The sequence below is a fragment of the Somniosus microcephalus genome, chromosome 9 (assembly GCF_052327205.1).
Source record: "Somniosus microcephalus isolate GS21.2 chromosome 9, FLI_Smic_1.0, whole genome shotgun sequence".
Taxonomy (NCBI): Eukaryota; Metazoa; Chordata; class Chondrichthyes; order Squaliformes; family Somniosidae; genus Somniosus; species Somniosus microcephalus.
In genome coordinates, this window is record NC_140995.1 from 107,507,275 (window position 1) to 107,521,445 (window position 14,171).

The 14,171-nt window shown below is 45.0% G+C and overlaps 1 protein-coding gene across 3 annotated transcripts in view; it reads left to right on the plus strand.

Moving 5' to 3' along the window:
- Positions 1 to 14,171, plus strand: part of gtf3c2 (general transcription factor IIIC, polypeptide 2, beta) — a 165,645-nt gene that overhangs the window by 96,626 nt on the left and 54,848 nt on the right. For all 3 annotated transcript variants that reach the window (XM_085996965.1, XM_085996964.1, XM_085996963.1), the window contains 2 exons: positions 8,898 to 8,929; positions 9,080 to 9,209. In XM_085996965.1, the coding sequence (XP_085853091.1) occupies positions 8,898 to 8,929; positions 9,080 to 9,209 (162 nt within the window). The remainder of the gene's footprint in view (positions 1 to 8,897; positions 8,930 to 9,079; positions 9,210 to 14,171) is intronic.

The following is a 14,171-nucleotide window of genomic DNA, read 5'->3' on the forward strand; positions in this document are numbered from 1 at the left end:
ACATCCAGTCCCTTTCTAATCTACAGAGTTACCTCACCAAACAGTTAAACTCGGGTTGACCAAAGCCTGTGGCAATAAAGGGACATAACTGCATGTTAGCAGGAGTCTAACATTGTGTACTGCATGGTAGAGCCCTTCTGTCCTTGTATATCATACAATGTACCATTTGCAATGCCATAGGAGATCCACTTGTAATATATGAAAAATGGTACATCAACCTTTAGACATCATACTTTATTATCTATGCCAAACAATCTTAAAATGCTGGGTGTATCTGAGCTGTTACTTGAAACTCACTAACACAGTTCAATCTGCAAAATTCCCTAACCAAACAACAATTGGAATCTGAGTGACCTCAGACTGTGTTTACTTATTAAAATTAAGCTTTCTGGCCTTGAAAGCCAAACTAGTTTAACTACTGCTCCATCTTAGAAGCAAAATTATGTGTTTTTCATTATATGATTTTTTACTTCTATCATTAAAACACCGTATGTGAACCACATTATGGGAGATCCATTAGTGTTAATTCATTCTTCAGAAATATAAATGTTTTCTATCTGTTTCAGTGGACAAATTTTTCACAAGCTTCATCACCAACAGCAAGAACTAACAGTCATAAGCCCAGTATTAAGTGAAGATGCTTTAGATGGTAACCTGTTAATTGCATGAATTTATTGACGAGCCAATAATATCCAATATTCTGATCTGCTGCTGCTTAATTTATAGCCAGCAGTACGTTAAGCTAGACAATGGGAAATTAGTTAAAATTATTCATATTTACCAGTCTTAACCAGAAAAGAGCCCCTTGACCGATACAGATTCCAACTTGCGGGGTAAAAATATTGGCCCGGATTGTGCGGATAGCTCGCCATTAATTAGGCTTACAGTTGCCCACAGACTTTTCGTGGGCTTTTGCACTGCAACTTACGGTCATTGGGTGTCCGATACAGCGCGGCTACAGGGGATCTGGGTCCTGTATGAACAGAGCAAGCAATGGTGTATCTCCTTAACCAATCAGATTGAAGAATCATTAGTGAGCAGATTGGATTAAGAGACAAAGAAAAAGTGAAACATTTTTAAAAAATCTCCCAACAATAATTAAAATCTGAAGTAATGAAACTCCACACTTGTAAAAGTAAATTTTCAGAGCAAGAGAGGTTGTTTGGCAGTAATTAAGACTTATCACGCCATTAAAAATGCAATTACACTTGAGTGGACAAGCCCTAACTTTTTCTGGCATGTTTAATGGGTACCTAGTGGGGAAGTGCCACAACTTCACGCCCTTCATGTTTGAATGCCGAGTCTCTCGGTGACATACCGTTCGAGCGAAGCTTGTGGAGGAGCAGGGCAAATCGGACAGCAACTTCTGATTTCTACGTTTAACTGGGCATGTGCGGATGCCGGAAGTTGCTGTCTGATTTACTCCATAATAACGGTGAGCGCTGATATTCTCACCATTAGTGTTACCTCAAAATCTGGGCCCTTGTTTTTAAAGGAAAGTTACAGTGCCGGTCATGTTTTATTGGCAGTAAACTGCAAAGGTTATTAAAGTAATGCATAAAGTTAATTTAGTTTCTTTAGGTGCCAAAATCAAAATAACTAGAGGAGTGGTATTGAAAGACAAACCTTTTATGTTTTTTTATTTGTTCCTGGGATGTGGGCATCGCTGGCAAGGCAGCATTTATTACCCATCCCTAATTGCCCTTGAGAAGGTGGTGGGGGGCCGCCTTCTTGAACTGCTGCAGTCCATGCAGTGAAGGTACTCCAATAGTGCTGTTAGGGAGGGCGTTCCAGGATTTTAGAATCATAGAATGGTTACAGCATAGAAGGAGGCCATTCAACCTGTTGAGCCTGTGCCGGCTCTCTGCAAGAGCATTTCAGCTAGTCCCACTCCCCTGCCCTTTCTCCGTAGCCCTGCAATTTTTTTTCCTTCAGGTACTTATCCAATTCCCTTTTGAAAGCCACAATTGAATCTGCCTCCACCACCCTCTTGGGCAGTGCATTCCAAATCCTAACCACTCGCTGCATACATTTTTTTTTCCTCATGTCGCCTTTGGTTCTTCTGCCAGTCACCTTAAATCTGTGTCCTCTGGTACTCGACACTTCCGCCAATGGAAACAGTTTCTCTCTATTTACTCTGTCTAGACCCCTGATGATTTTGAATACCTCTATCAAATCTTCTCTCAACCTTCTCTGCTCTATTCGAACAACCCCAGCTTCTCCAGTCTATCCAGTCCCTCATCCCTGGAACCATTCTTATAAATCTTTTCTGCACCCTCTTCCTAAAGTGCAGTGCCCAGAATTGGACACCCTACTCCAGTTGAGGTCAGACCAGTGTTTTATAAAGGTTCATCATAACTTCCTTGCTTTTGTACTCTATGCCTCTATTTATGAAGCCCAGGATCCCGTATGCTTTTTTAACCGCTTTCTCAACCTGCCCTGCCACCTTCAATGATTTGTGCACATATACCCCCCAGATCTCTCTCTTCATGCACCCCCTTTAGGATTGTACCCTTTATATTGCCTCTCCTCGTTCTTCCTACCAAAATGTATCACTTTGCACTGTTCTGCGTTAAATTTCATCTGCCACGTGCCCGCCCATTTCACTAGCCTGTCTATGTCCTCTTGAAGTCTATCACTATCTTCTTCACTGTTCGCTATACTTCCGAGTTTTGTCTCATCTGCAAATTTTGAAATTGTATCCTGTACACCCAAGCCCAAGTCATTAATATATATCAAGAAAAGCAGTAGTCCCAGTACCGACCCCTGGGGAACACCACTGTATACCTTCCTCCAGTCCGAAAAACAACCGTTCACCACTACACTCTGTTTCCTGTCACTTAGCCAATTTCATATCCATGCTGCCACTGTTTCCTTTTATTCCATGGGCTTCAACTTTGCTGGTAAGCCTATTATGTGGCACTTTATCAAACGCCTTTTGGAAGTCCATGTACACCACATCAACCTCATTGCCCTAATCAACTCTCTGTTACTTCATCAAAAAACTCAATCGTTAGTTAAACACGATTTGCCTTTAACAAATCCGTGCTGGCTTTCCTTAATTAATCCGCACTTGTCCAAGTGACTTAAATTTTGTCCCCGATTATCATTTCAATAAGCCTCCCCACTACCGAGGTTAAACTGACTGACCTGTAGTTGCTGGGTTTATCCTTGCATCCTTTTTTGAACTAGGGTGTAACATTTGCAGTTCTCCAGTCCTCTGGCACCACCCCCGTAACTAAGGAGGATTGGTAGGTTACAGCCAGTACCTCTGCAATTTCCAACTTTACTTCCCTCAGCATCCTAGGATGCATCCCATCCGGTCCTAGTGACTTATCTACTTTAAGTACAGCCAGCCTTCTAGTACCTCCTCTTGATCAATTTTTATCCCGTCCAGCATCTCAACTACCTCCACTTTCATTATGATTTTGGCAGCATCTTCTTTCTTGATAAAGGCAGATGCAAAGTACTCATTTAGTACCTCTGCCATGCCCTTTGCCTCCATGCGTAGGTCTCGTTTTTTGGTCCCTAATCGGCCCCACACCGCCTCTTACTACCTGTTTACTATTTATATGCCTATAGGAGACTTTTGGATTCCCTTTTGTGTTAGCTGCTAGTCTATTCTCATAATCTCTTTGCCTCTCTTATTTCCTTTTTCACTTCCCCTCTGAACTTTCTATATTCATCCTGGTTCTCACTTGTATTCTCAACCTGACATCTGTCATATGCCCCTTTTTCTGCTTCATCTTACTCTCTTTTAGTCACCCACGGAGCTCTGACTTTGGTTACCCTACCTTTCCCCCTCGTGGGACTGTACCCGAATCATCTCCTCTTGAAAGGCAGCACATTGTTCAATTACAGTTTTGCTTACCAATCTTTGATTCCAATTTACCCGGGCCAGATCCATTCTCAACGCACTGAAATTGGCCTTCCTCCAATTAAGTATTTTTACTCTAGATTGCTCCCTGTCCTGTAGCTAATCTAAACCCTAAATGTTCCCCTGCTGACACTTACTCCACTTGACCCACCTCATTCCCCAGAACTAGATCCAGCAATGCCTCCTTGTTGGGCCGGAAACATACTGATCAAGAAAGTTCTTTTAAACACACTTCAGAAATTCTTCCTCCTTCACACTATTACTATCCCAGTCTATATTAGGATAGTTGAAGTCCCCCATTATTACTACTCTATAGTTCTTGCACCTCTGTAATTTCCCTGCAAATTTGCTGCTCTATACCCTTCCCACTAGTTGGTGGCCTATAGAATACATCTAGAAGTGTAATGGCACCTCTATATTGTTTCTTAACTCTCTAACCAAATAGATTCTGTCCTTGACCCCTCCAGGACATCTTCACTCTCCAGCACTGGAATATTCTCCTTAACCAATACTGCCACCCCACCTCCTTTCTTCCCTTCCCTAGCTTTCCTGAGCACCTTTATATCCAGGAATATTTAGTACCCAGTCCTGCCCTTTTTTGAGCCAGGTCTCCGTTATCGCCATGACATCATATTCCCATGTGGCTATTTGCGCCTGCATCTCGCCAACCTTATTTACCACGCTTTGTGCGTTTACATGCATGTACTGTAAACCTATCTTAGACCTTCTTGTATTCCTTCTTAGTCTGACCCCATCTAATATCGTACTATTTCTTACACTGGTGCTAACTGTCTCTCCCAAACCTCTCTGTACCTTGTTTCTTCTTTCTAATGCTACATCCTGGTGCCCATCCCCCTGCCAAATTAGTTTAAACCCTCCCCAACAGCACTAGCAAACCCACCTGCAAGGATATTGGTCCCAGCTCTGTTGAGGTCCCACCTGCCCCAGAACCGGTCCCAATGTCCCAGGAATCTAAAGCCCTCCCTCCTGCACCATCTTTCCAGCCATGCATTCATCTACTCAATCCTCCTATTTCTATACTCACTAGCTCATGGCCCCAGGAGTTATCCGGAGAATACTACCTTTGAGGTCCTGCTTTTTAATCTCTTTCCTAGCTCCCTAAAATCTGCCTGCAGGACCTCATTCCTCTTTCTACCTATGTCGTTGATATCGATATGGACCATGACCTCTGGCTGTTCACCCTCCCCCCCCCACCCCCCCACCCCCTCAGAATGTTCGGCAGCCGCTCAGTGACTTCCTTGACCCTGGCACCAGGGAGGCAACATACCATCCTGGAATCACGTCTGCGGCTGCAGAAATGCCTGTCTGTTCCCCTAACTATTGAATCCCCTATCACTATTGCTTTCCTGATCTTCCTCCACACCCCCCCCCCCCCCCCAACTGTACAGCTGAGCCACCTGTGGTGCCGTGGACTTGGCTCTGGCCTTTACTTCCCAGAGGAACCATCGCTCTCACCAGTAATACCAGTTAAAGAGTGAGATGCACTCAGTGAGATTTTGACCCAGCGACGATGAAGAAATGGCGATATATTTCCAAGTCAGGATGGTGTGTAACTTGGAGGGAAACTTGCAGGTGATGATGTTCCCATGCGCCTGCTGCCCTTGTCCTTTTTAGGTGGTAGAGGTCACGGGTTTGGGATGTGCTGTCGAAGAAGCCTTGGCGAGTTACTGCAGTGCATCTTGTAGATGGTACACTGCAGCCACGGTGTGCCGGTGGCGGAGGAAGCGAATGTTTAAGATGGGGTGCCAGTCAAGCAGGCTGCTTTGTCCTGGATGGTGTCGAGCTTCTTGAGTGTTGTTGGAGCTGCACTCATCCAGGCAAGTGGAGAGTATTCCATCACACTTCTGACTTGTGCCTTGTAGATGGTGGAAAAGCTTTGGGGAGTCAGGAGGTGAGACACCGCAAAATACCCAGCCTCTGACCTGCTCTTGTAGCCACAGTATTTATGTGGCTGGTCCAGTTAAGTTTCTGGTCAATGGTGACCCCCAGGATGTTGATGGTGGGGGATTTGGTGATGGTAATGCCATTGAATGTCATGGGGCGATGGTTAGATTCTCGCTTGTTGAAGATGGTCATTGCCTGGCATTTGTGTGGCGTGAATGTTACTTGCCACTTATCAGCCCAACCCTGAATGTCGTCCAGGTCTTGCTGCATGCGGGCACGGACTGCTTTATTATCTGAGGAGTTGCGAATGGAACTGAACACTGTGTAATCATCAGCGAACATCCTGATGATCATCAGTGACCTTATGAAGGAGGGATGCTCATTGATGAAGTAGCTGTAGATGGTTGGGCCTAGGACACTGTCCTGAGGAACTCGTGCAGTGATGTCCTGGGGCTGAGATAATTGACCTCCCAACAACCACAACCATCTTCCTTTGTGCTAAGTATAACTCCAGCCAGTGGCAATTCTTTCCCCTGATTCCCATTGACACCAATTTTACTAGGGCTTCTTGATGCCACACTCGGTCAAATGCTGCCTTGATGTCAAGGGCAGTCACTCTCACCTCAGCTCTGGAATTCAGCTCTTTTGTCTTTGTTTGGACCAAGGCTGTAATGAGGTCTGGAGCTGAATGGTCCTGACGGAACCCAAACTGAGCATCGTTGAGTAAGTTATTGGTGAGTAAGTGCCACTTGGTAGCACTGTCGATGACGCCTTCCATCACTTTGCTGATGATTGAGAGTGGACTGATGAGGTAGTAATTGGCCGGATTGGATTTGTCCTGCTTTTTGTGGACAGGACATACCTGGGCAGTTTTCCACATTGTCTGGTAGATGCCAGTGTTGTAGCTGTACTAGAACAGCTTGGCTAGAGGCGCAGCTAGTTCTGGAACACAAGTCTTCAGCACGACAGCCGGGATGTTGTCGGTGCCCATAGCCTTTGCTAGATCCAGTGCGCTCAGCCATTTCTTGATATCACATGGAGTGAATCGAATTGGCTGAAGACTGGCTTCTGTGATGGTGGGAACATAAGAACATAGAAATAGGAGCAGGAGTAGGCCATTCGGCCCTTCGAGCCTGCTCCGCCATTCAATGAGATCATGGCTGATTTTCTGCCTCAACTCCATTCACCGGCCCTACCGCCATATCCCTTGATGCCCTTACTAGCCAGAAATCTATCGACTTCTGTTTTGAGTATACCCAATGACTGAGCCTCCACAGCCCTCTGGGGTAGAGAATTACAAAGATTCACTACCCTATGTGAAGAAATCACAGTCCTGAATGGCCAACCTTTATCCTAAGGCTGTGGCCCCTGGTTCTAGACTCCCCAGCCAAGGGAAACATTCTCCCAGCATCCACTCTTATCAAGCCCTGTAATAATTTTGTATGCTTCAATGAGATCCCCTCTCATTCTTCTGAATTCAAGAGAATACAGGCCTAGTTTACTCAATCTCTTCTCATACAACAGTCCCGCCATCCCAGGAATCAATCTCGTGAACCTTCGTTGCACTCCCTCTATGGCAAGTATATCATAGATACATAGCAGATAGGAGCAGGAGTAGGCCATTCGGCCCCTCGAGCCTGTTCCGCCATTTAATAAGATCATGGCTGATCATCCAAATTCAGTACCCTGTCCCTGCTTTCTCCCCACACCCCTTGATCCCTTTAGCCTTAATATCCTTCCTTAGGTAAGGAGACCAAAATTGTACACAGTACTCCAGGTGTGGGCTCACCAAGGCCCTATATAATTGGAGTAAGACTTCTTTATTCCTGTACTCAAATCCTCTTGTAATGAAGGCCAGCATACCATTTGCCTTCCTAATGGCTTGCTGCACCTGCACATTCACTTTCGGTGACTCATGTACAAGGACACCCAGGTCCCTTTGAGCATCTGCATTCCCCAATCTTTCACCATTTAGGAAATACTCTGCCTTTCTGTTTTTTCTACCAAAGTGGATAACTTCACATTTATTCACATTATATTCCATCTGCCACGTACTTGCCCACTCACTGAGCCTATCGAGATCCACTTGAAGCCTCTTCACATCCTCTTCACAACTGACACTGCCACCTAGCTTTGTATCATCAGCAAATTTGGAAATGTTACATTTAGTCCCCTCATCCAAATCGTTGATATAGATTGTGAATAGCTGGGGCCCAAGCACTGCTCGGGAGTCAGCCGAGATGGATCATCCACTAGGCACTTATTGCTGAAGATGGTTGCAAACGCTTCAGCCTTGTCTTTTGCACTCACGTGCTGGGCGACACCATCGTTGAGGATGGGGATATTCATGGAGCCTCCTCCTCCCGTTAGTTGTTTAATTGTCCACCATTCACGACTGGATGTGGCAGGACTGCAGAGCTTTGATCTGATCCGTTGATTGTGGGATCGCTTAGCCCTGTCTATAGCATGCTGCTTCTGCTGTTTAGCATGCATGTGTTGCAGTTTGCCCAGGTTGGCACCTCATTTTTAGGTACGCCTGGTGCTGCTCTTCTGCACTCCTTATTGAACCCGGGTTTGGTCCCCTGGCTTGATGGTAATGGTAGAGTGAGGGATATGCCAGGCCATGAGGTTTCACATTATAATTCTGCTGCTGCTGATGTCCCACAGCGCCTCATGGATGCCCAGTTTTGAGTTGCTAGATCTGTTCTGAATCTGTCCCATAATTAAATACATACGTGCATTCAACTAAATTTCCAAAGCTTAATGTCATGTGGAAAACTCCAGGAAATAAGTAATTTTAAATGTTAGTTTAAAAGTAGCACTTGACAAAAGAAGATTATTGGTGTACAAAGTTGGTGAAATATTTTCAAAAGAATAAGGCTGAAATGGTTAAAAGCCACAATTGCTAAATTAAACCACACCTATAGGTACTACTTGTATCCGTTGCAACATATATTTTCTTTTCATATGTACATCGAATATTTTCTTAATCTATGAGCAAAGGTCATACAAATGGCGCAATGTAGTTTAAAATGTAAGAAATACAGGTCTTTTTGGTATTTGTCAGCTTGTCCAATATTCTTTTTATGAAAAGATTTGTTTTTCATTTTTATAGCTTCATCTGTTCAAGGACCAATCATATGCAAGGTAAGTTCATTTAATTAAATAATTTACCTAGAAGAGGTATTGAAGTGTATCTAAAATGACAAGTCCACTAAATTATTACGGTTCCTTATTTTGAAATATATAAACTGAATTTATTTGTTAAAGTTACAAAACATCATTAATTCTTTGCAGGTACAATGTACTGTAATTCTGGAGATTGGATCAGTTCAGTTCAGTGGTTCCTCACAATGTGGACAATGTTTCTGCCTTGACTGGATGCCTTCTGAGGAACATGAATATTTGGCAGCAGGTTTTTATGATGGTATGTAGCAGTTTGAGTTGTGAAACTTCAAATCACTTCCCTTGCCCCAGCAGTTAAATCTCTAATCTGACTTGGGGTGCCTGCTAGTTGCTTTATGTGATTTTAAGTCAAGCAATAGCATAATGTTTATGCATATTTTAAGCTATAGTTAATTGCCTGTTCAGACCAATATCATAATCATGCAGAACAATTGTTATCGCACCTAACAATCTTGTACCCATGTTTGTACCATAGTAAGTGGTTTTGTAAGTTTGATGCTATATTTTTCATATTCATGGAGATAATGACACCATTTAACATCCTGGTTACTGGAACTATTTCCCCTTGAAAAATTGTTTGAATAAAATGTTCTCCATGTAAATGTTCCAAAACTGAAGCAGACAACAATAATTTAATCAATTCTCTGTCTGCACTGCACTGAAACGATATACAAAGGGGTATAGTGTACTGTTAAAACCAGTTACTTTTTGCACACAATTAATCAACTGACATTTTGATGTAACTGTGTACAATTTTGGTCTGCTGTGTACAGTTTTGATCTCTATACCTAAGGAAGGATATACTTGCCTTAGAGGGAGTGCAACAAAGGTTCACTAGACTGATTCCTGGGATGGGGGGATTGTCCTATAAGGAGAGATTGAGTAGACTAGGCCTTTATTCCCTAGTGTTTAGAAGAGTGAGAGGTGATCTCCTTGAAATATATAAAATTCTTAAGGGACTTGATGGGGTAGATGCTGGGAGGATGTCTCCCCTGGCTGGGCAGTCTAGAACTAGGGGTCACAGTCTCAGAATAAGGGGTTGACCAGTTAGGACTGAGATGAGAGATTTCTTCACTGAGGGTTGTGAATCTTTGGAATTCTCTACCCCTGAGGGCTGTGAATGCCCAGTCGTTGAGTATATTCAAGACGGAGAGCGATAGATTTTTGGACACTAAGGGAATCAAGGGATATGGGTATAGTGTGGGAAGGTGGAGTTGAGGTAGAAGATCAGCCATGATCTTATTGAATGGCGGAGCAGGCTAGAAGGACCAAATGGCCTACTCATGCTCCTATTTCTTACATTCTTTTATTAATCTGTTTTATTTTCAAAAATGACTTTACATGTTCTATCTGTTGTCTGGCATATGTGGTAATGCTGGCATGATGCAAGTAAACGAGTAATAAGATTATGCTGGTGTGGGACTTGACGAGAAACCGTCAGGTAATTGGCACCAATGTTCCCTCTAATTATTTTTGTACTGAGTGGGCCACGAACTCCTTCGAGCGCAACCTTTTTATCCGTGGGCAAATTTTACAACAACAACCACTTAAAAGCATATATACAGTAATGCCATATTTATTGCCACTCCACCATCTCAAATCATGAGACAATCGGACAAACTCTTAAAAAAGAGCAACTGATTCCATAATTTTTTTTTGGATAATAAACCTCATTAGTGACTTTATTTAATCTCCAACAGGTCACAGCTCTTAGAAAAACTATATTACACATGTCTTGTGTTAGAATTTGCTCTGTGTCAGCCTGTCAGGTGTTCCATCAAAGTTAGTCATAACATCTCAGGATCATTGTCCAGTTAGGATATGCTAATATTGGAGATTAGTCGGGACAGTGGGTGAGAAGGAAGAAGCAGACGGGTTGGCAACATCCCATGTGAGGTGTTAACAGCAGATTAGCCAGATCAATAGAGGCACTGAAGCTAACACATAGCAATGACTAGCAAGGTCACATTAACTTTCTGAGATTGTCCAGGTCCTCTCTTGTTCCTTTGTAAATTCAGACAGGAAACATCAAGTTAAATTGATTAGCAGTTGAACCATTAAGATGCCCATTATGTCAAGGTTTGGAGGTTTGGTGCAAAGGAACCTAGCTTCAATATACATTCTGGGCATCATGTGATATGACTCGCATTAAAGTCCTACGGAAGTCAAGCTCAGAACTCTGCAGTCGCCCAAGGATCTATTCTTGGCCGTCTCCTCTTTCTCATCTACAGACTGCCCCTCAGAGAGCTCATCCAAAGACATGACGTCAGATTCCACGTGTACACTGACAACACCCAGCTCTACTTCACCACCACCTTTTGACACCTGCGTTGTCAGCCGCCTTGTCTGACATTGCGTCCCGAATGAGCCGCAATTTCCTCCAATTAAACATTGGGAAGACCGAAGCCATTGTCTTCGGCTCCCTTCACGAACTCCGTTCCCTCATCGTCAATTCCATCCATCTCCCTGGCCACTGTCTCAGGCTGAACCAGACTGTTCGCAACATCGGCGTCCTATTTGATCTAAACTCTCCATCACAAAGACCACCTACTTCAACCTCTAACATTACCGACCCCTGCCTCAGCCCATCCGCTGCTGAAAACCTTCATCTATGCTTTTGTAACTTCCAGACTCGACTATTCTAGTGCATTCCTGGCCGGCCTCAAATCTTCTTCCTTCCATAAACTTGAGCTCATCCAAAACGCTGCTGCCCATATTGTTACCTGCACCATGTCCCACTCGCCCAGCACCCCTGTGCTAGATGACCTACATTGGCTTCCAGTCCACCAATTTAAAATTCTCATCCTCCTGTTTAAATCCTTCCATGGCTTCACCCTTCCCTATGGTCTGGATTTTCCCTGCGGAGGCGGGATGGTGGCGGGCGAGCTGGTTGGCGGATTCCGGTCCCACTCCCGTCTGCAGCCGCTCTCTGAAAATGATTTTCCGTAGATTGGCCTTAAGTCCACCTTGCGGGGCTCCTGGCCAATTAACAGGAAGTGGGTCTCATGATGTCATTTGATGACGCGTCATCAGCCGGTTTCCTTAAAGGGACCACGGCCGCATTGATTTTGACAGTTGTGCTGTCAGTGTTCTGCAGCATTGAGGTGCTGTAAACACTGACAACCGCTGCACGTCTGCACCCAGGCTCACGCATGACTCCCTCCATATGCTTCCTCCCATGTGCGGACGAGACCTCCCCAGGAGATCAACGCAGTCTGGTTGCACATTGCACAGGAGGACCAGGCTGCAGTGGCGCCAACCTTTCAATGATCTCAGTGGATCATGAAACGTTACTGCAAAGCCACACTCAAACTCAAGTACGATAGCAGGTGAAACAGCGATTTACTTGTACTTCTTGCAATCTAGTATACTGTATTCGCTACTCACGATGCAGTCTCCTCTACATTGGGGAGACCAAACGCAGATTGGGTGACCGCTTTGCGGAACACCTTCGTTCAGTCCGTAAGGATGACTCCGAGCTTCCGGTCGCCTGTCATTTTAATTCACCGCTCCATTCCCACTCGGACCTTGCCCTCCTTGGCCTCTTGCATTGTTCCACGGAAGCTCAATGTAAACTCGAGGAACAGCACCTCCTCTTCCGATTAGGCACTTTGCAGCCTTCCGGACTGTAATGAAATCTGTTTGTCTTGATCCTGTATTTGTTTTGCACTCATGTATATTACCCTCCCCCACTGTGTATAGTTTCACTTCCTCTTTCCCGACTAACCTGGGAGGTTCCAGGTCTTGGCTCTTGGCTCCGCCCCTGACTTCTCTTACATAAAGATCCCAGGATCTGTATGACTCATTCCTGTGAACCAGTCGGCGTGTTGAGATGTTAGCTCTGACCTTAGTGATTAAAAGCCAACTTGTTTAAGTCTATAACTTCTAGTTTTGTGGTTATTGAAGGCCCATCAATTTTAATCACTAAAGAATACTAGGATGAATCGACTCCTAAAACCAGAGCGTCTGGACTTGGATCCACATTCTGCTGAAGCATCAAATCAATTTGGACACTGGCTCAAATGCTTCGAACTCTTCGCGGGGGCCTCATCCGCTAGCGAGGTAGATAAACTGAGTCTACTGACTACTCGCGTAGTCTCCGGCAGAGACTGCTGGAGAAGGAGGTCCTGGACTTAAAAAAGGCAGTGGCCACTGCGCGATCGCTGGACGTGGCCCAGAGAAACTCTGACTCTTATTCTTCCGGCCATGCGGCCCTCACCGCCTCGTGCGCGCCGAGGGGGGCACCACCTTGGAATCAGCCATCTTCCCCATCCAGGTCTCAGACCAGCTCTATGCCGCCGGAGTCCCCACACAGAAGTTCACCCAGGAGTCCTACTACAGCGGCAATGTCTTGAGGCCCGAAATGCTACTTCTGCAGCCAGGCCAAGCACCCCAGACAACGATGCCCAGCGAAGGACGCTACATGCTTCAAATGTAAGAAAAAGGGGCATTTTAGCAAAGTCTGCAGGGGGAATCCGATTTCCAACTCCGTCACCGCCTCGTGCGTGCTGTGCGGGCCGCCATCTTTTCCCGACTCAACGGCCGCCCAGGGCCCAACAGTGGCTTCGATCACGGTGGATCAATCCAGGCCACACCCGTTGACAAAATCCATGATGGACATACAGGTAAACGGGAATTTAACGAAATGTTTAATTGACTGTGGGAGTACCGAGAGTTTTATCCACCCTAGCCTGGTACGGCGGCACTCATTAACGGTAACCCCTACACGGAGCAGAATTGCTATGGCTGCTAAGCCCCACACTTCGGACATTTTGGGCTACTGTGTGGTAACACTGACTGTAAAAGGCATGGACTACAAGGATTTTAAACTCCTCGTGATGCCAGAACTCTGTGTTAATGTAATCTTGGGCCTGGACTTCCAGTGCCACCACGAAAGTGTCACGCTAGCATATGGCGGGTCCCAGCCGCCACTCACAGTCTGTGGCCTATCAACCTTAAAAATCAGCCCGCCCTCTTTATTCGCTAATCTCGCTCCGAACTGTAGGCCCATAGCGACCAAAAGTAGACGGTACAGTCTGGAAGACAGACACTTTATCAAGGCGGAAGTGGACAGACTCCTGCAGGAAGGCATTATTGAATGCAGTACCAGCCCGTGGCGTGCCCAAGTAGTCATAGTTAAAAATAGCGAAAAGAAACGGATGTTAATTGACTACAGCCAGACTGTTAATATTTATACCCAGCT